The 22,456-nt window shown below is 47.5% G+C and overlaps 1 protein-coding gene across 1 annotated transcript in view; it reads right to left on the bottom strand.

Moving 5' to 3' along the window:
* Window positions 1-22,456, bottom strand: part of LOC308338601 (epididymis-specific alpha-mannosidase-like) — a gene marked incomplete at both ends in the record, with an annotated part of 41,609 nt that overhangs the window by 15,059 nt on the left and 4,094 nt on the right. The window contains 7 exons of the mRNA XM_080796828.1: window positions 284-422; window positions 1,335-1,525; window positions 2,874-3,072; window positions 15,296-15,473; window positions 16,729-16,817; window positions 17,595-17,785; window positions 20,568-20,673. Coding sequence (XP_080652954.1) covers window positions 284-422; window positions 1,335-1,525; window positions 2,874-3,072; window positions 15,296-15,473; window positions 16,729-16,817; window positions 17,595-17,785; window positions 20,568-20,673 — 1,093 coding nt within the window. The remainder of the gene's footprint in view (window positions 1-283; window positions 423-1,334; window positions 1,526-2,873; window positions 3,073-15,295; window positions 15,474-16,728; window positions 16,818-17,594; window positions 17,786-20,567; window positions 20,674-22,456) is intronic.

Here is a 22,456-nt window from a genome sequence, read left to right as displayed (position 1 = left end):
AACACTGCGAGCTGGGCGCTGAGCAAACGCCTAACTCAGCTGGCCATTAGGACGGGCTTCAATGGTGACCTCCCCATCTTCCCATCACACACAGGACATGGAGGCTCGGAGGAGTCAAGGCACATGCCAAGCTCAGACCAAGGGCTCAGGGGTGCACAAGGGATATGGTTGCAGATCTGAAGCTCAGGTTGATCAGGTCCTCTCCATGACCCCCAGCTCTGCTCAGAAGGGTTCAGAGCCCCCTCCCAGACCTGCAGGGCCATCAGACAGGGGCCTCGCTTACCTGAGTACGCTGGGGTCCTGTCCTGGACAATGGAGGCCATCAGTTCATGCACACCCTGCATCCCTGACCTCAGATTCTTCACATACATGTCTCTCACCTTGGGGGTCTCAGTCCCAGTGATGGCATCATGGTGCTGTACCTGGGTCCCAACCAGAGTGGGGGAAACTCTTGATCGGGCCTGCCTCTGCAGACCACCCCCTGGAGTCTGGCTCTCCTTCCCTCTCACCAGGTTCTAGTGGAGCAGGTGAGCGTCCCTACCATATTCCAGAGTGGAAAACTGAGGACCAGAGGTTTGATGACTTTGCAGAAACCCACTGAGTCCTCTAGCTTGGGCAGAAAACAGACATCTGCAAGGGACCCACCCCAGCTTCACCTCTGCTGTGCAGCCTTCCTGTGAGTGCCACTGGGATGTTCCAGGCACCCTCCATTCTCTGTACCAAAGTGGACATGGGATGAGCTTGTCTTCCCCAAAGAGAAACTGAGGCCCCACCAACTAAAGCTATGTGTCCTGCCTACTCCAATGGCTCAATCTATCCACTCCGCTCCCAACACAGTGACACATTCTGTCAGTTTTCCCATCTGTACAGTGGGGACACATGAGACAGAACATTGGGAACAACTTGCTGTGGGGCAGCCACCATGCCAAGAAGCTTATGTACATTCACACATTCAGTTGCCCCACCATTCTGGGGTGGGCATGAGCTTCTCAGTGTACAGGGAGGGAATTAGGGTTCAGAGAGGGAAGTCCTGAGCCTGAGGACACACAGCAGAGCGGGACTGAATCCATGCAGGACTGTAGGACACTAATGCTGCTTCTCTTTGCCCTTTGTCCTCTGGGTAAATTTGACTCTAAAGCCTACTGAAACTACCAGCTGAGGGCTATCAGAGCATGGTTCTAGCCTTGGCCCAGGGTCATCTGCACCTGCCATGGGACCACAAGCCACCTCAGTGTTCTTTTCTGGAACGTGGACATCTACTGACCAGGGGCTGGGGAAGCACACCGCACAGGAGGTTTCCAACATGATCATGTTGCTGAGAGGGGTGCCGTTACCTCAGAGACAGCCCAGCGGAGCTGCTGGAGCTGCTTCAGGGCCCAGTCCAGGTCCAGGTGCTGGTGGGGGAACGGCCACACAGAGCGTGTGAACATGGACTCCCCAGCATACAACAGAGCGCTGGCTCGCCTGGCCAGCCCCTTGAGCTGGTTGCAAGATGAATAGAAGCCGGTCCAGGCCTGATGTGGACCTGGAGAGAAGGGCTGGCAGTTGGCATGAGTCTCCTTGGCCTGGGGGCTTCCTGAGATCTAGTCCCAGTAGAGCTAGGGAAGCTGGGGCCTGGGATCTGGCTCTGCCTGGGTCACCTATGGGGACTGCCACAGACTCCTTCTCCAGCCAGGCCAGGAATGGCCCAGGGATTCCAGAGAGGGGCTGGGGTAAGTGTGAGGATCAGGTTGGGCTGGACCAGGCCTGGGATGGGGAACCAGAGAGCCCAGGGTGGACCTGGGAAACCTGGAACAGTCTTCGAGCCAAGGGCCTGGGACACCTCCGGGGAGGGGTGGGGGAGATGGGAGCCAAGTTGGCAGCACCCAGCTGATATAGGCCCTGAGTGTTGGCATGTGACTCAGGGGCAATGGGGAGTCCGGGACAAGCCTGCTATCACTGGGGTTCCACTGGCAGTCCAGGGAGGTGGGATAGGGGAGAGCTAAGGGATCCTGTGTCTGCTGCATGGACCTGCACGTAGAGAATGACTCCTGACCAAGACTGGGTGGGAGGAGGGGGGCTGGGTGCCTCCTGGCAGCATGGCTGGGTCCCACAGGTGGTTGACTGTCCCTATTGTTCTTGCCTTCTGCCTCCTCCCAGGCTGGGGAGTGTCTCCATTCCCTGACCTTCTCCCACATGACCTGAACACACCAGGAAGGGTAGCCAGCCCTGTGATCCGGGGAAAGGCTACAGGCTGTATGGTCAGGAGACCATGTTGTCCACAGCTCCTCCAGCAGGCTGAATGTCCTGGTCAGGCAGGGGCACCCTGCAGCCTAAGCTCTAAATCCCCAGTGACTCAGAGCAGGGACCAGGGATCACCGCACCTGTCCACTCTCCACATAAACATTGTCTCTCCTGGAGGGTTGCACCAAATCAAGCCCATTCAGAACACCTGCAGGACATTGCCCTATCTCCTCCCTCCTCGGTGTAGCCCCGCCCACTGCATCGTAGCCCCGCCCACACTCACGTAGCCTCCCCTACCTGGGCTGTAACCACGCCCACAAGGATGTAGTTACACTTGAACTGCAAGTGTAACCCCGCCCACATCAATTTGCCCCTCCCACTCCGGCTGTAACCAAGCTCACAGCCTTGTAGCCCTCCCAGGTGAAGGCAGCCAAGGCCTTGTGGATGTGGAAATAGGAAGCTATGGAGCCCTTCTGTGAGTGTCATGTCAATCTTAGGATGTCTAGGCGGGACAGGGTGTAGGGGCGGATGTGAGGGGCAGGGTCTGTATCAGCCCCGGTAACCCTCTCAGGCTTATCAGCAGGGCAGAGCAGACTGGGTGGGCACCCTCCCCAGCACCAGATCTGCAACCAACCTGCACGGGGTCATACCTGAGGAATAGGGCAGGAAGTCTTGGTGCTCACGGACGTGCCAGGTAACATTGGTAGCTTGCAATGCACCAAAGTATTTGGCTAGCGTGGCGTACTCCACAGAGATGCCGAGCCTAGATTTGTAAGAGTTGGTGTAGTCCAGCAGAATGTCCATGTTGGCAAACTGCACTGAGGCGTTGAAGAATTGCTTGTCACACCCCTGCAGGCCAGGACACAGCACAAAACCTTGGAATTCCAGGGCAGAGCCCAGTTCAGGAAGAACCCAGTCCAGCCTTCATCACCCCCATCAGGGGCCCTCCCGCTCTTCCTTGCAGAAGCTCCAACCAGCTCCCCAAGGACATTCCTGCACCTACCTACCTTCTTCCTTTCCTTCCTTCCTAACCCTTTCCTCCCTCCCTTCCTTCTTTCCTTCCTTTCTCCCTTCCTATATTCCTTTCTGTCTCTTCCCTGCCTTCCTTCCTTCCTTCCTTTAATCATGTTTTATATATCAAGTACTTATCTATCTTATACCTGGACATTTGTACCTTTTGAACACCATCACCCAATTCCCTCACCTTCCCCCACACACACCTCTGGCAACCACAAATCTAATTCCTATTTCCATCAGTTTGGTTTTTCTAGATCCTGCATATAAGTGAAAATATATAGAATAGATATTTGTCTAACTTATTTCAGTCTCTGAGCTATCCTGAACATATATCTGTATTACTAATTATCAACATCACTAATTTTAATGATAAAATTGTGAATGTCAGTGATAATAGCTATGACTCACATTTGCTGACCTTGAGTTCACTTTCAAAATGTAAAGGCAAACCATGAATAAATTTCTTCTATTTTAAAGATTTATTTAGTTATTTGACAGAGAATGACGGAAAGAGAGAGAGAACACAAGCAATGGGAGAAGGAGAGGGAGAAGGATGCTGCCCACCAAGTAGGGAGCCTGATGTGGGGCTCAATCCCAGGACCCTGGGATCATGACCTGAGCCGAAGGCAGATGCTTAATGACTGAGCCACCCAGGCTCCCCTAATTCCTAGTAGTATCTACCTATGAAGACTGAATCAAGAAGAAATAGGAAATCTCAACAGAGATTCCTGAGTGAATCAGGAATCCAAAACCTCCCCACCCACAAAAGTCCAAGACCAGACAGTGTCACTGGTGAATTCTACCAAACATTTATAGGTGAATTATTACCTATCCCTCTCACACTCTCCCAAAGACACAGAAAAAGAATGAACACTTCCAAACTCATATGCTAGAAACAACATTACCCTGTTACCAAAACTAGACAAGGACACCACTAAAGGAAAATTATAGGCTGATGTCCCTGATGGATACAGATGCAACAATCCTCAACAGTTACTAGCAGGCCAAGGTCAACAATCTGTCAGAATGATAATACACCATGATAGACTGCTACTTACTTCAGGAATTCAAGGATGGTTCAACATCCACAAATCGATCAACAGGATGCACCAGATTAATAAAATGAAGGATAAAACATCTATGATCCTCTCCACAGATGCAGAAAAACCAACTGACAACATTCAACATCCATGTAGGATAAAAACACTCAAAAAGTGAGAATGGAGGTAACATGCCTCAACACAATAAAGGCCATTATGGGGCCACCTGGGTGGCTCAGTGGGTTAAATCCTCTGCCTTCAGCTCAGGTCGTGATCCCAGAGTCCTGGGATCGAGCCTTGCATCAGGCTCTCTGCTCAGCGGGGAGCCTGTTCCCCTCCCCTTCCTGCCTCTCTGCCTACTTGTGCTCTGTCTGTCAAATAAATAAATAAAATCTTAGAAAAAAAAGGCCATTATGACAAGTCCAAATCTAGCATCATACTCCATGGTGGAAATCTGGAAGGTTTTCCTGTGAGATGAGGAACTAGGCAAGGATACCCACCTTGTCCACATTTAGTCAACATTGCATTGGAAGGCTTTGCCAGAGCAAGTAGGCAAGGAAAAGAAACAAAGGACATCCATATGAGAAAGGAAGAAATAAGTAAATGTGTCACTATTTGAAGATGGCATGGTATTATGTATAAAAAGCCTGAAACACTCCACTAAAACATGGCTAGAACTAATGAACAAATGCAGTCAAGTGGCAGGTTACGGAATGAACATGCAAAATCAGTTGCACTCCTGTACCCTAACAATCCACTATCAGAAAAAGAAATTAAGAAAGCAACCTGATGTGTAACTGCATCACAAAAATAAAATACCTAGGAAGAAGCTGAACCAAGGAGGTGAAAGACCTGTACACCAAAAACATAGGACACTAATGAAAGAACTTAAGAAGACACAAATAATGGAAAGATATCTTGTGCTCCTGGATGTCAAGATTTAATATTGTTAAAATGTCCATGAAATTCACAAATCATCATTTTAGAAAAGAGGTCCTGAGGGAAGCTAGGGGGAAGAGATTCCTTACATACAGAAGAAAGTCCATCAGAATAACATTAGACCTGTCCACAGAAACTTGGGAAGCCAGAAAGGGCTGGCAAGACATATTCAGGGCACTAACTGAGAAGAACATGCAGCCAAGAATACTTTATCCAGCAATGTTGACATTCAAAATGGAAGGAGAGATAAAGAGTTTCTAAGACCAGCAAGGTTTAAAAGAGTATGTGACCATCAAGCCAGCACTACAAGAAATATTGGGGGGGGGATTCTATAAAAGATGAAAGAACCCAAGAGTGACATAGAACAGAAATTTATAGAGCCAATCTATAGAAACAAAGACTTCACAGGCAACGTGATGTCAATAAAAATGTATCTTTCTTTTTTTTTTAAGATTTTTATTTATTTATTTGACAGACAGAGATCACAAGTAGGCAGAGAGAGAGAGAGAGGAGGAAGCAGGCTCCCTGCTGAGCAGAGAGCCCGATGCGGGGCTCGATCCCAGGACCCTGGGATCATGACCTGAGCCGAAGGCAGAGGCCCTAACCCACTGAGCCACCCAGGCGCCCCTAAATGTATCTTTCAATAATCATTACCAATGTGAACGGCCTAAATGTTCCCATAAAATGGCACAGGGTTGCAGATTAGATAAAACAACAGGACCCCTCCATATGCTGTCTACAAGAGACACATTTGGAACCTAAAGATACATCCAGACTGAAAGTGAAGGGATGGAGAAGCATCTTGCATGCCAATGGGCCTCAAAAGAAAGCTGGAGTAGCGATCCTCATATCAGATAAATTAGATTTTAAGCTAAAGACTGTAGTCAGAGATACAGAAGGACACTACAAAATTCTTTTTTTTAATTTAATATTTTTTTTTTTTAGTGTTCCAAGATTCATTGTTTATGCACCACACCCAGTGCTCCATGCAATATGTGCCCTCCTTAGTACTCACCACCAGGCCCTCCCAACCCCCTATCCCTTCCCTCCAAAAGCTTCAGTTTGTTTCTCAGAGTTCACAGTCTTAAAGGGTCTATCCACCAAGAAGATCTAACAATTGTAAATATTTATGTCCCAATATGGGAGCAGCCAACTACATAAGCCAACTGTTAATCAAAATAAAGAGTCATATTGATATGAATACATTAATTGTAGGGGATCTTAACATGCCACTCTCAGTAACAGACAGTCCATCCAAGCAGAAAATCAATAAAGAAACAAGAGCTTTGGATGACACATTGGACCAGATGGACCCCATGGATATATACAGAACATTCTACCCTAAAAAAGCAGAATACTCATTCTTCTCAAGCGCACATGGAACTTTCTCCAGAATTGACCAATACTGGTTCACAAATCAGGGATCAACCAATACCAAAAGATTCACATTATTCCCTGCATATTCTCAGACCACAATGCTTCAAAACTAGAACTCAACCACAAGAAAAATTTTGGAAGGAATTCAAACACTTGGAAGCTAAAAACCAGCCTGCTCAAAAATGTTGGATCAACCAGGTAATCAAAGAAGATCTTAAACAATTCATGGAAACCAATGAGAATAAAGACACATTTGTCCAAAACCTATGGGATATGGCAAAGGTGGTCCTAAGGGGAAATATATAGCTATCCAAGCCTCCCTCAAAAAATTGAAAAATCCAGAATACACCAGCTCTCTTTACACCTTAAGGAACTGGTAAACCAACAACAAATTAAGCCAACCCCACACACTAGAAGGGAAATAATCAAGATTAGAGCAGAGATCAATGAAATAGAAACTAGAGATACAGTAAAACACATCAATAAAACTAGAAGGTGATTCTTGGAAAGAATCAATAAGATCGATAAACCACTAGCCAAACTAATCCAAAAGAAAAGAGAGAGGACCCAAATTAATAAAATTATGAATGAAAGGAGACAGACAGTCATGACTAACACCAAGGAAATAGAAACAATAATCAGAAATTATTATCAATAGTTATATGCCAATACATTAAGCAACCTAGAAGAAATCAATGGATTCCTGGAAACCTATAAACTTCCAAGACTGAATCAGGAAGAAACTGACAACCTGAGTAGACCAATATCTAGTAACGAGATTGAAGCCATGATTAAAAACCTTCCCCCACAAAAAAGCACGCGACCTGATGGATTCCCTGGGGAATTCTACAAAACGTTCAAAGAAGAAATAATACCTATTCTCTTAAAGCTGTTTCAAAAAACTGAAGCAGAAGAAAAATTCCAGACTCTTTTTATGAAGCCAGCATTACCCTGATTCCCGAACCAGGCAAAGATCCCATCAAAAAGGAGAATATCAGACCATTAGCCCTGATGAATATGGATGCTTATATTCTCAACAAGATCCTAGCTAATAGGATGCAACAGTACATTGAAAAGATTATCAGAAGAGACCCCAAATTGCTAAGGAAATGTTGAAAACAAAAATAAAACTGGCGGCATCACGTTACCTGATTCCAAGCTTTACTACAAAGCTGTGATCACCAAGACAGCGTGGTACTGGCATAAAAACAGACACATAGACCAGTGGAACAGAGTAGAGAACCCAGATATGGACCCGCAACTCTATGGTCAAATAATCTTCGACAAAGCAGGAAAAAATATACAATGGAAAAAAGACAGTCTCTTCAATAAATGGTGCTGGGAAAATTGGACAGCTATATGTAGAAGAATGAAACTCGACCATTCTCTTACACCATACACAAAGATAAACTCGAAATGGATAAAAGACCTCAACATGAGACAGGAATCTATCAGAATCCTAGAGGAGAACATAGGCAGTAACCTCTTCGATATCAGCCACAGCAACTTCTTTCAAGATATGTCTCCAAAGGCAAAGGAAACAAAAGCAAAAATGAACTCTTGGGACTTCACCAAGATCAAAAGCTTCTGCACAGCAAAGGAAACAGTCAACAAAACAGAGAGGCAACCCCCAAAATGGGAGAAGATATTTGCAAATGACAGTACAGACAAAAGGCTGATATCCAGGATCTATAAAGAACTTCTCTAACTCAACACACACAAAACAGATAATCATGTCAAAATATGGGCAGAAGATATGAACAGACACTTCTCCAAAGAAGGCATACAAATGGCTAAGAGACACATGAAAAAATGTTCATCATCACTAGCCATCAGGGAGATTCAAATTAAAACCACATTGAGATACCACCTTATACCAGTTAGAATGGCCAAAATTAGCAAGACAGGGAACAACGTGTGTTAGAGAGGATGTGGAAAAAGGGAAACCCTCTTACACTGCTGGTGGGAATGCAAGTTGGTGCAGCCACTTTGGAGAACAGTGTGGAGATTCCTTAAGAAATTAAAAATAGAGCTTCCCTATGACCCTGCAATTGCACTACTGGGTATTTATCCCAAAGATACAGATGTAGTGAAAAGAAGGGCCATCTGTACCCCAATGTTTATAGCAGTAATGACCACGGTTCCCAAACTGTGGAAAGAACCAAGATGCCCTTCAACGGATGAATGGATAAGGAAGATGTGGTCCATATACACTATGGAATATTATGCCTCCATCAGAAAGGATGAATACCCAGCTTTTGAAGCAACATGGACGGGACTGGAAGAGATTACGCTGAGTGAAATAAGTCAAGCAAAGAGAGTCAATTATCATATGGTTTCACTTATTTATGGAGCATAATAAATAACATGGAGGACATGGGGAGATGGAGAGGAGAAGGGAGTTGAGGGAAATTGGAAGGGGAAGTGAACCATGAGAGACTATGGACTCTGAAAAACAGCCTGAGGGTTTTGAAGGGGCAGGAGGTGGGAGGTTGAGAGAACCAGGTGGTGGGTATTAGGGAGGGCACAGATTGCATGGAGCACTGGGTGTGGTGCAAAATCAATGAATACTGTTACGCTGAAAAGAAATTAAAAAAAAAAAAAAGATTATCCGCCATGACCAGGTGGGATTGATCTCTGGGATACAAGCATGGTTCAACATTTGCAAATCAATTAATGTAATAGAACAAATCAATAAGAGAAGAGAGAAGAACAACTTGGTCCTCTCAATTGATGCAGAAAAAGCATTTGACAAAATGCAGCGTCCATTCCTGACTAACATGCTTCAGAGTACAGGGATAGAGGGAACATTCCTCAACTTCATGAAAGCTATCTATGAAAAACCCACAGCGAATATCATCCTCAATGGGGAAACGCTGACAGCCTTCCCGTTGAGATCAGGAACATGACAAGGATGTCCATTCTCGCCACTGTTGTTCAACATAGTATTAGAAGTCCTACCAACAGCAGTCAGACAACAAAGAGAAATAAAAGGTATTCAAATTGACAATGAAGAAGTCAAACTCTCTCTCTTCGCAGATGACATGATACTTTATATGGAAAACCCAAAAGACTCCACCCCCAAACCACGAGAACTCACACAGCAATTCAGTAATGGGGCAGGATACAAAATCAATGCACAGAAATCAGTTGCTTTCTTATACACTAACAATGAAAATATAGAAAGGGAAACTAGAGAATTGATTCCATTTACTGTAGCACCAAGATCCATAAGATACCTGGGAATAAACCTAACCAAAGAGGTAAAGAGGAACTACAGAACCCTCATGAAAGAAGTTGAAGAAGACACAAAAAGATGGAAGACCATTCCATGCTCATGGATCAGAAGAATAAATGTTGTTAAAATGTCTATACTGCCTAGAACAATCTATACTTTCCATGCTGTTCCAATCAAAATTCCACTGGTATTTTTCAAAGTGCTGGAACAAACAATCCTGAAATTTGTATGGAACCAGAAGAGGCCCTGAATTGCTAAGGAAATGTTGAAAAAGAAAAACAAAACTGGGGGCATCACATTGCCTGATTTCAAGCTTTACTACAAAGCTGTGATCACCAAGACAGCATGGTACTGGCACAAAAACAGACACATAGACCAGTGGAACAGAGTAGAGAGCCCAGATATGGACCCGCAACTCTAAGGTCAAATAATCTTCAATAAAGCAGGGGGGAAAAGCCAGTGGAAAAAAGACAGTCTCTTTAATGAATAGTGCTGGGAAAATTGGACAGCTATGTGTAGAAGATTGAAACTCAACCATTCTCTTACACCATACACAAAGATAAACTCGTAATGGATAAAAGACCTCAACGTGAGGCAGGAATCTATCAAAATCCTAGAGGAGAAGATAGGCAATAACCTCTTTGACACTGGCCACAGCAACATCTTTCAAGACATGTCTCCAAAGTCAAAAGAAACAAAAGCAAAAATGAACTTTTGGGACTTCATCAAGATCAAAAGCTTCTGCACAGCAGAGGAAACAGTAAACAAAACAGAGAGGCAACCCCCAGAATGGGAGAAGATATTTGCAAAAGACAGTACAGACAATGGGTGATATCCAAGATCTATAAGGAGCTAGTCAAACTTAACACACACAAAACAGAGAATCATGTCAAAAAATGGGCAGAAGACATGAGCAGACACTTCTCCAAAGAAGGCATACAAATGGCTAAGAGACACATGAAAAAATGTTCATCATCACTAGCCATCAGGGAGGTTCAAATTAAAACCACATTGAGATACCACCTTACACCAGTTAGAATGGCCAAAATTAACAAGACAGTAAACAGCGTGTGTTGGAGAGGATGTGGAGAAAGGGAAACCCTCTTACACTGTTGGTGGGAATGCAAGTTGGTACAGCCACTTTGGAAAACAGTGTGGAGATTCCTTAAGAAATTAAAAATAGAGCTTCCCTATGACCCTGCAATTGCACTACTGGGTATTTACCCCAAAGATACAGATGTAGTGAAAAGAAGGGCCATCTGTACCCCAATGTTCATAGCAGCAATGGCCACAGTCACCAAACTGTGATAAGAGCAAAGATGCCCTTCAACAAATGAATGGATAAAGAAGATATGGTCCATACATACAGTGGAGTATTATGCCTCCATCAGAAAGGATGAATACCCAGCTTTTTTATCAACATGGACGAGACTGGAAGAGATTATGCTGAGTGAAATAAGTCAAGCAGAGACAGTCAATTATCATATGGTTTCGCTTACTTGTGGAGCATAAGGAATAACATGAAGGACAGTGGGTGAAGGAGAGGAGAAGTGAGTTGGGGGAAATTGGAGGGGGAGATGAAGCACGAGAGACTATAGACTCTGAGAAGCAATCTGAAGTTTTTGGAGGGAAAGGGGGTGTGGGATTGGGTGAGCCTGGTGGTGGGTATTAAGGAGGGCACGCATGGCATGGAGCACTGCATGTGGTGCATAAACAATGAATCTTGGAACATTGAAAAAATAAAATGAAAATTTTAAAGAAAGATAAAGATACAATAAAAAAAAAAGTCCATACCACCCAAAGCAATCTACAGATTCAATGCAATTCAAATGGCATATTTCACAGAAATAGAACAGTCCTCAAATTTGTATGGAACCACAAAAGATCCTGAAGAGCCAAAGCAATCCTGAGAATGAAGAACAAAGCTGGAGGCATCACGTTCCCTGATTTCGTACCACATTATAAAACTGTGGTACTAAGAGCAGTGTGGTATTGGCATAAAGCCAGATATACAGATCAACAAACATATTAGAGAGCCCAGAACAAAACCATATATATCTGATCAGTTAATTTGTGATAAAGGAGCAAAGAATATATGCTAAGGAAATCACAGTCCCTTCAGTAAATGGTGTTGGGAAAACTGGACAGCTTCATGCAAAATTATGAAACGGGACCACCTTCTTACACCACACATACAAACTACCTCAAAATAGATTAAAGATTTGAATATAAATCTAAAACCATAAAACTCCTAGAAGACAACAGAGGGGGTACAGTCCTTGATATCTATCTTGGTGATTTTTTTTGGATTTTACACCAAAAGTAAAAGCAACAAAAGCAAAACTAAACAAGTGGGACTACATTTTTTAAAAAATCTTCTGCATAACAAAGGATACCACTGATAAAATGAAATGTCAACCTACTGAATGGGAGAAAATATTTGAAGCTCAAATATCTGATAAGGAATTAATATTCATAATATATAAGAACTTCTAGAACTCAATACTCAAGACCAAGAAAATATATAAAAATAGAACAGAACACCTGACTCGACATTGTTCCAGAGGAGACCTACAGATGGACAACAGATGCATGAAAACAAGGTCCACATCATTCATCATCAGGGAAACACAAAGGAAACCCACAATGAGATATACCTGACAGCTGTCAGAATGCCTACTGTCAGAACAACTAGAAAGAATAAGTAATGGTGCGAGTGTGGAGAGAAGAGAACTCTTTTGCATGGTGGGTGAGAGTGCGCATTGGTGTAACCACTATAGAAAACAGTGCAGAGGTTCCTCAAAAACTGAAAAATGGAACTACCCCATAATCCAGCAATCTGACTATTTACCCAAGGAAAATGACAATACTAATTTGAAAAGATGTATGCACCCCTGGGTTCATTTCCATGCTCCTCTATGTCCTTTTACCCTGATTATTCACAATTGTCAAGACATGGACACAACCTGAGTGTCCACCCATGGATGAGTGGATAAGGAGATGTGGTATGGATGTGCAAGGCAATCATGCCCACTAAAGAAAGAAGGAAATCTCAATGCGGGGACAACATAGATGGGACAACTTGACAGCAGAATGCTCAGTGACGTAAGTCAGACAGGGAAAGACAAAAGCCATGGGATCTCACTTATAGAATTATGGAATTAGGGGTGAGGAGCGGGTGAAATGGGTGGAGTCAAAAGGTACAACCTTCCAGTTTGAGGATAAGTAAGTCCTGGGGATGTAAGGGACAGCATGGTGACTATAGGTAATAATATTGTATTGTATATTTAAAGTTGCAAAAGAATGGATCTTAAAGGTAACCATTCTAGGAAGAAATACTTTGTAACTGTATATGACGGTGGATGTTAAGTAGACTTACTGTGGGGATATTTTTCAACCTAGACAAATATGGAATCGTCATGTTGCACACAAAATGAACATGTGATATGTGAATTTTATCTCCATGTAAAAGAGAGCTTGGGTGGCTCAGTCAATTAAGTGTCTGTCTTCAGCTCAGGTCATAATCCTGGGGTCCTGGGATTGAGAACCACAACAGGTTCCTGGCTCAGCGGGGAGCCGGCGTCTCCCTCTGCCTGCCGCTCCCCCTGCTTGTGCTCACACTCTCTCTCATTCTCTCTTGCATATAAATAAATAAAAATCTTTTAAAATAAAAAAAATGGAAGAAAGAAAAAAGAGAGAGAGAGCTGTAGCATTAACCCAAGTTCCCCCCCAGACAGTCGTGGTAATTCCCAGTTGTCCTTGTCGAAAGTTTGCAGAAGTCAGAGTGTGAGTCTGGGTGAAGTGGTTCCCAAGTGTCACATGGGTGTCTTGTCTCATGGCCCACACCCTAGCCACACCCCGCCAGCTCCCATCGCTTCCCTGAAACATCTGCAATTCCTGGCTTTTGGAACTTTCCCAGGGGAGGTCACTCCCTGCCTCTCATGAACAAAACAGGAGGGGAACATGAGTTCTCTGGGGATCTGCAGGTGAGCCCCAGCCAGATCCGTCCTACAAGCAGCCAGTGAGTGTGATGGGCCTGCAGGAGCATCAGCTCTCACGCTGCCTGAGGACGTGGATTCAAAGAGTCTATCCCCATCATCTCCCCTAGGAATTTGGTGTGAACTCACAACAAAGAGTGATGGGGAGAGAGAGGCTGCTCTGCAATGTTCCTTCCCTGTCAGCTATGCACAGACCCCTGGTGTGGGGCTGCAGCGGCCCCAGATACACCTGCTGCAGTCAAGGGTCCTTAGTCAAACTTAGTCAAACTCTCCCACCAGGGGCTCCCTTTTTGCTGACAGCTGTCTCCACAAAGGGCACACTGGCATGCCATGTGCATGGGCCCAGACGCCACATGTACAGGTGCGGGACAGCACTGTGAAAGACCTCCTAAAGCATACACTGATGGAGGGTCCAGAGCAGGACTGGCAGGGTTTTGTGATCTGGACACAAATCATTGCAGCCAGAATTTCTGTTTTCCTTTGCAAATAACACTCAGCTTTTGAATTCCTGAGAAAGTATATACATCATTATTTTGTTTCTTTGTGTTTCTATGTGTTAAGACTCATATAAAGTCATATATAGTTGCATTTTGACTTAATGTGTTACAAAATGGGACGTTATCTTCAAACACTCACTTATTCATATATTCACACATATAAGGAGTAATAACAAATAAAAATGGCTAAAATACTAAAGATGCATGAAAACAAGAAAGGCAGTCAAGATGTAAGAAGACAGGCTAGGAAGTGACCTGCTAGGGTATGAGCACAAATCCCCATCCTAGCTGCCCTACTATGTGGTTGTGCAGCCTCAAGACAATGCATTGACCTCTCTGGTTCGCACGTCCCTCATTTTCAAAATGGGATACCAGCCATGCCTGCATCCTAGGCCCATGGGGCACACTGAGTGTATGAGACGAATATATCACATGGAAGATGCCTGTGCGCTGGGGGTGCTCAGTGGAGGAGAACTCAGCATGTGACGGTGAGGAAGAGGAGCAAGAGGAGGAAGAGGACGTCCGTGTCTGACACTGTCATGGGGCATGTCTCCAGTCGGCCCCAAATCAAGCCTGTGAGGCAGGACCTGTCATGATCCCCACTTCACAAATGAGGAAACTGAGACCCAAGGGGTTAGGGCACACAATGACAGAGCAGGGGGCCAGGATTCCCGCCCAGGCCTCACATCCCAACACTGAGATGGGAAGATGAAGAGGAAGGAACTGAGGGGAGCTGGGGGCTGGCATGGGCCAGGGGCTGTATTTCAGGTGGGAGAGGCTGGGAGAGTCCCAGGTTGTGGGAGGAGCTGGTGGAAGAGATGATGCCGTGTGGTGGGCAGGGAAGAGGAACTGGCCAGGGGCTGACTATGGCAGCCTGGCCCGAACCCTGAAAGAGCTTGGTTGGGTGAGACTGGACAGGAGTTCAGGACTATGTTGGGAACACTGGGGTGTGGGACCCCACCTTACCCAGGGCCAGAGGAGATGTGATGTCCGGAACCAGGCGGCCCGCTCCTTCACAAGGTCCACAAGGAGATTGACATAGTATCTAATGTTGTTCTCATCGACAGGCTCAATCATATCCGGGAATTTCCTATTTGGGGGAGGCTCTGGGGAGAGAGTCAAGCCATCCCAGTGAAAGCCTTCCCTGCAGGAGTGTGAATGGTTAGTGGAGCCCATCCGTGAGAAGGGAGGCAGCTTGGGTCCCGAAGGACAGGCAGGGTGCACCTGGACCCAGGCAGCTCAGGGAGTGCAGACCACTGCTCAGGCCTCCTTCTTCCACCTGTGTGATGGGCAGCTCAGTGCTGGCCCACAAGAGCTCTGCAAGCAGATGGGGCACTATCCCATGTGTCATGATTCACCAGCCATAGGACATTGAACACAGCCCCTTCCCCAGGCCCACATTGCCTCATCCACCACATGGAGCCCACAGTCTGTGTGTCCCCACTTCCACCCATGGAGATCTCATGGGATTCCTTTCATCACAGTATCCTTGGGGACACTATGGTGTCTATCAGACATGGATCCAAGGCCCTGAGCAGGGCTGGGGCAGGATGAGGCAAGAGAGGCACTGTGCCCCAGGGTGAACTGTAAGGCAGTGTCAAGTCTCAGTATGGGACATAGAGATAAGTTAGTGTCCTATTTCAAAACTCAGACTTAATGCAAAGCAAATTTTCATGAACAGAATCCCAAGATTCCCCTAAGGACAAGGGCAGTATTCTGGATTTTCCCTCTTGCCTCAGGCTCCAGTTTGGTCCACATGGCAGAGAACCAAAGATCGACCCTGCGGGTCTGGATGCCCCCAATAGGGTCCTCCCCGCCTTACTCCGGGCTGCACAAGGTATCATAGGGTGGACCCTGGACCAGCCGCCAGGAGCCGCCACTTGGATCCTCTCAGCCTGTCTCCTCATCCATAAAATGACCTGATGGTTGTCATGAAGGATAAAGGAAAGACATCAGCAGAAAACCCTGGGCTCGGGCCTGGCACAGAGTGAAGCCTGACAAACAGGAATGACTGGTCCTGAAGTCCGTCTGGCATCCTTCTCGCCATCTGCCCTTCACCTTGCCCGCTAATCTCTCCTGTTCCAGGATGGGCAAGCCTGTTGTCCACAGCCTCCCAGGTACAAAGGGCCAGAGCGGGTTGAACCCAGGCCCTCCTACCCCCAAGAGCCCACAGGCTGGCTGCTCCAACAATGTGGAGACCTTGCAGCCGGACACCTGAACCACCCAGACCCTGCCACAGCTGACCACGGGGCCAGGGATAAGCGGCCCTGCCTTGGTTTCTCCTTCTGTAAGCTGGAGCACTCAGAGCATCTGCCAAAGGGGTGGATGGGAGGGTGGGCTCTGTCTCTGGTAATAGAGGGAGGGTGCCTAGAACACAGGCTGCCCCGGGGGGTGCTCACGAGCAGTAGCTGTACTGGTCCAAGACGTGTGTGAAGATTTCCTGCTTAGCCGCCAGGGATGGGGACCCTCGCCACACGAACTGTAGACCCTGCAAACCCCAAGGGAAGAAAGTGAAGGCCCAGGGGCAAAACAGCTGCCCTGGTTCTGCCTCCCCCAGCCCCACCTGGGGCTCCCTCCAGGGTTCAGGACTCCATCCCCTCTTTGGGCTCCTCTCGACTCCCTCAGACCCCCCACAGCCACATATGGTGGTGGAAACTGCCCTCCAGAAGGAGCCAGCCTGCTCCTGCACCCTTCTACCTCCAGCAGCACTGTCTCTGCCAAGGCCTGCTAGAGAAGCTCCTTCTGGCTCTGCTTGAATACCTCCTGGCACAGGGAGCTGCCCATCTCTCACAAAGCCTGCAGTCTTTTGCTTCATTGCTCTCATAGTTAGAACCCAGTCAGGGTCACAAAGGAGGGAGAAATCCTGCTTCTATTAAGAACTAGCCAGTGAGATGCTGGGACCACGCACATGTTCCCTGATTCTTCTGTGCCTCAGCTTCTGCATGGGAGAAATGCGGAGGCCCCACCCAGCCCAATGCAGCACACAGAGTCAGCTGCAGGAGAAGTGTGCAGATGTGGGAAAGGAGCTCAGTGTGCAGCGTGGACTGCTGTGGGGCTCAGGATGATGTTGCTTCTCTCGCCCACTAGAGCCCAAGTCCACCTTTGTCTGCTGCTGCCCACAGCAGCTTGCGTTTGTCTCAGACCACTCTTGCCTGAGTCATGCTGGAGAGAATATTCATTCCTCCAGGAGCGTGGGAGCAGGCCCTGCACACAGAGGGATGAAGGGAGCGGCCAGAGGCAGCAGCACATGTGGCTCATGACTCACTTGGTTTTTCTGCATGGCACCCTTCAGGTCATAGTCGATCCGGGAGATGACGTGAGCGTAGAAGCCCGCCAGGGCAAATAGGGTGGGGGTCGTGGCAGAGGCGCCAAAGGGGTCGACTTGCCAGGAAAACCGTGGCCGGATCCCAAAGGTTTCATATAAGAACCCATGTCCTTCTGCAAAGAGAGCACCGCCTTGCTGGTGACAGGAAGGGGCCCCTTGCCACCTGCTCACTCAGGGACCCTGCCCTTCCATGGGGCTGGAGTGTCATCTGGGGCTGGGCTGCAGGAGATCCTAACACAGAGGGGACCACACCAGGATCCCCCGATGTTTCCTTTACTTGTTCATGATGTTAGAGTCACCACATGGGCCTGAGCCATTCCAGAGGACCCCAGGCCTGTTGGACAGAGCCATGAACAGACCAGAGGCCAGGACAAATCAAGAGGGATGAGTGCTGGCAGGCGTCAGTGGCTGAGAAGTTTGGGGTGTGATGCACCCAGGAGTTGATGAGGACAAGCCAGGGCACACAGACCTGGCACAGGACTCCTGGCACTCAGGAACAGCAGGGGGAAGAGGCAGACGGTGCACAGGAAGGAGAGGAGACCAGGAGGGAGCAGCAGAGGTGAGGAAAGATCTGAGGATTGTGGGTCAGGGATTATGAGGGTGTGGACAATAGCATCTCAGGAGAGAGGGCAGGTAGTACAAAGAAGAGCCCTCTCTATAGACAAGGAGCCAGAGCCAGGCAGACCTGATTGCTGCCTGTTCAGTATCCCCTTCTCCTGCACTCAGAGAATCCTCACTTTGTTCAGGGGGTGCCATTCCCACCCCAAGGGATGAATTACCATTGGTCTCAGCTGCTTGTGGCGAGTTCATTCCCCTCTAGCAAATACTTGTGTTCTCAGCCTGGCTGGAAGCTAGAGTTGGGCATGGACCCCAGTTGGAGCCGGAAAGAACCCCAGTTGGAGCCGGAAAGATGTGTGCCTTAAGCTTGCTTTGCTTTGGGGAAAGATTTCCCACCTTCATTAAAAACAGAAAGTCAGATTGGGTGAAGGAGAGAAGTAAGTTGGGAGAAATCAGAGGGGGAGACAAACCATAAGAGACTATGGACTCTGAGAAACAAACTGAGGGTTTTGGAGGGGCGGAGGTGAGGGGTTGGATGAGCCTCATGGTGGGTTTTAAGGAGGGCACGTATTGCATGGAGGACTGGGTGTGGTGCATAAACAATGAATCTTGGAACACGGAAAAAAATTAAATTTAATTTAAAAGAAAAACAGCGAGTCAGGACAAATGTCCCTTTGTCCCTTTTCTGACTTGAGTGAGAATATATGGCAATATGATGCCTGGAGCTGGGGCAGCTATAGGGGACCAGCAGGGCAGGTACATAAGACACAGGGAAACATCAATGAACTGCCCAAGGGGACCCCAAACCAACCCACCAGTGCAGTAGGGGACATGCCCTTAAGACTCAAGTCACTGTTCCTCAGGTTCCTGGCCCTCTAGCACAAAGCATCCCGAGCCCCAAATGAAGAGGTGATTACTGAAGGAAACTGTAATTATCCCATGGAATGGCGTCCTCCTACTCCTTCTAGTCTCAGAAGCCCACCCTCCCTCTCAGCTTCAGCAGGTGCAGAGTCCCTCAGCTAGACCACGCCTTCTAAGGCACGTGCCTTGCCCTGGCCAATGGGCTGTGAGCTCAGTGTTGGAGGCCATTCCCCAGCATCCCTTGAGGGCCCTTAGGGTCACATGACAGCATCCTGGCCAATGGGACAGGAGAAGGAAGTTTGGCCTACACCCCATAGCATTCCTGCAGATGAGAGACACCCTGGGGTAGGGGCTTGGGGGCGGGGCCGAGAGCTAGTGGTAGACTACCCTGGACCAGAGGCGCCGCGATGGTCACAGGTGAGTCCCTCCCTCCTGGCCAGACGTTTCCCTTCTCTGCACTGCGGTGGTGGCACCCCCACCCCTGACCTGAGCTGGGCTCTCCCCCTAGGGATGCGGGGGACGGGGAGTGCAGCTCTCGCTCGGGCACCTGCCATAGTCCCACCTCTGGGGGTGGGGGTCCCAGCTGGGGAGCTGGCCCCTCAGTGAGCGGGAGGAGGAGGTGGCGGCCACACTCAGCTTTCCCTGGTCACCGAGTGCTGCGGGCAGGTGCTTCTCCCCCCAGAGAAGTGTCAGGTCTCAGACTAAGGCAGGTGTGGGCGATCCTCAAGGGCAGGATTACGGGGGCTCCTCCATTCCCTCCCTCCCCCGCGGCAGCCTGCGGGGTCCTGTCGTGGCAAAGTGACACGTCAGAGTGAGGAGGAGGGTCCGTGCCTCTGCCCACCGACTTGCTGGAGGACGGGTGGTGCTGGCAGGGGAGGTGGCAGTGGTTGGGTGTGGTGCGGATGGGGGCAGTGCAGTCAGGACTCTGGTAGTAATGACGCTGGAAGGGATGATGGTGGTCATCGTGATGGTGACACAGGTGGTGTACACAGTGTTATGGCTGTCAGTGTGGACAGAGGGGGGCGGTGTCGATGCAGGTGGTGGCCTGAGTAATGGAGGCAGAGAGGGGGGCCTCACTGGTGCAGGTGGTGCTTTGTGTACTGGTGGGGATGGCAGGGATGGCGTCTAACCCTCACTGTTTATCTCCTGGGAGCCACGGGCTCCGCTTCATGTGCCCCAAGGAATTGTCCCAATTTGATCCTCCCAAGTACCCTGTGAGGGAGGCAGTGCAGTCAAAATCCTTTGGGCAATGAGGAAAGGGAGGCCCAGTGAGGGGACGGCAAGGGACGGGCCCGGGGTCCAGGGCTGGGAATACACAGACACAGGATAGAGCCAGTCCATCTGGTCTCGAGACCATGCTCCACAACCCTGCACTCCCGTGGCCGCAGTGTCCTGCTCAGAGGGGAAGACCGGCCCAGAGCTGGGGTTCAGGAACCCAGTCCCAGTGTGTTTGGAGGCCCCGGGATAACCTGAGGTGGGGAAGGGGGACCTAACCTGTGAGCTGCAGGATCTGGTCATCAAAGTGGGTCACGGCCTCGTCATGCATGACCTGGCCCCCGATGACAAACTCCAGGCGTCTTGTGGCCAGGAGATGGCGGACCTTGGTGACAAGGAGAGAGAACAAAGCCAGGTTAGAACCCCAGAGTTGGGATGGGTCTGTGGGGACATGCCTCTGGTGTCTCATGGTGCCTTCCCCCACACCCGCATGTGCATTCATTCTGCAAGAACAGCAGGTCAGACCTACCAACACCCACACCAGCACCTGGCCCGTGGTTGCTACTTGATCTGTGTTACCATCACCTGAAACTACCTGTAGCTCTGTCTCTACTTCTGTCTCTACTGCCATGTCTACCTCTGTATCTACCACCTTGTCTACCTTTTCCTCTGTCTCCATGTCCGTATCTATATCCGTTAAATTGCATTGATGAAATACTTCAGAAGTATCAAAAACTTGCAAGAATTGTGCAAACAGCTCTTTTTATAACTTGGTATGATTTTCTCTAAGCCATTCAAAAGTAGCAGTTGGACATAACATACCTACTCCCTATTCCTTCACTGTGTGTTTTGTCAGGATGGGGTAATTAAAGCCATAGTATAATTCTAAAAATTAGGACATTTACAATAAATGCAACACTGTAGCTAATCCAGACTTCATCCAAATGTTCCCAGTTGTTCAATGAATGCCCTGTTACAGGTGTGGGTTTAGTCCAGGATGGGGTCTTGACTTCCCTGTCATGTCTCATCATTGTCCTGTATTCCCAATACTTCTTCAGCTGCTATGTCTTCTCGATCGGCTTGATCATTTCAGGAATTACAGTCCAGGGATTTTAAGGAGTGGCCTCCTACTTATGTTGTCTCATGATTGACTGGCAAGTATTTTTTCAAAGTTTTTAAAAATTTAAATTCAACTAATCATAGTATTATGTATTATTAGCTTGAGAGGAAGAGGTCAGTGAGTAATCAATCTGGTTTTTTATATTTATTTTTTATTTCTTTTCAGTGTTCCAGAATTCATTGCTTATGCACCACACCCGGTGCTCCATGCAATACTTGCCCTCCATAATACCCACCACCAGGCTCACCCAACCTCCCACGCTCCTTCCCTCCAAAACCCTCAGTTTGTTTCTCAGAGTCCATAGTCTCTCATGGTTCATCACCCCTCCAATTTCCCCCAACTCACTTCTCCTCTCCATCTCCCCTTGTCCTCCGTGTTATTCCTTGTGCACCACAAATAAACGAAACCATACGAAAATTGAGTCTCTCTCCTTGACTTATTCCACTCAGTACAATCTCTTCCAGAGAGATTGAAAGGACCAAGTTGTTCTTCTCTCTTCTCTTACTGATTTGTTCTATCACATTGATTGATTTGCAAATGTTGAACCATGCTTGCATCCCAGTGACAAATCCCATCTGGTCATGGTGGATAATCTTTTCAATGTACTGTTGAATACTATAGCTAGGATCTTGTTGAGAATCTAAGCATCCATATTCATCAGGGATATTGGTCTAAAATTCTCCTTTTTGGTGGGGTCTTTGCCTGGTTTGGGAATCAGGGTAATGCTGACTTCATAAAAAGAGTCTGGGAGTTTTCCTTCTGCTTCAGTTTTTTGAAACAGCTTCAGGAGAATATATATTATTTCTCTTTGAAAGTTTGGTAGTATTCCTCAGGGAATCCATCAGGTCCTGGGATCTTCTTTTTTGGAAGGTTTTTGACCACTGCTTCAATCTCATTACTTGATATTGGTCTATTCAGGTTGTCAATTTCTTCCTTATTCAGTTTTGGAAGTTTATAGGTTTCCAGGAATGCATCCATTTCATCTAGGTTGCATAATTTATTGGCATATAACTGTTGATAATAATTTCTGATGATTGTTTCCATTTCC

The sequence above is a fragment of the Martes martes genome, assembly GCF_963455335.1.
Source record: "Martes martes genome assembly, chromosome: 2".
Lineage (NCBI taxonomy): Eukaryota > Metazoa > Chordata > Mammalia > Carnivora > Mustelidae > Martes > Martes martes.
This window is presented reverse-complemented; position numbering and strand designations above follow the sequence as displayed.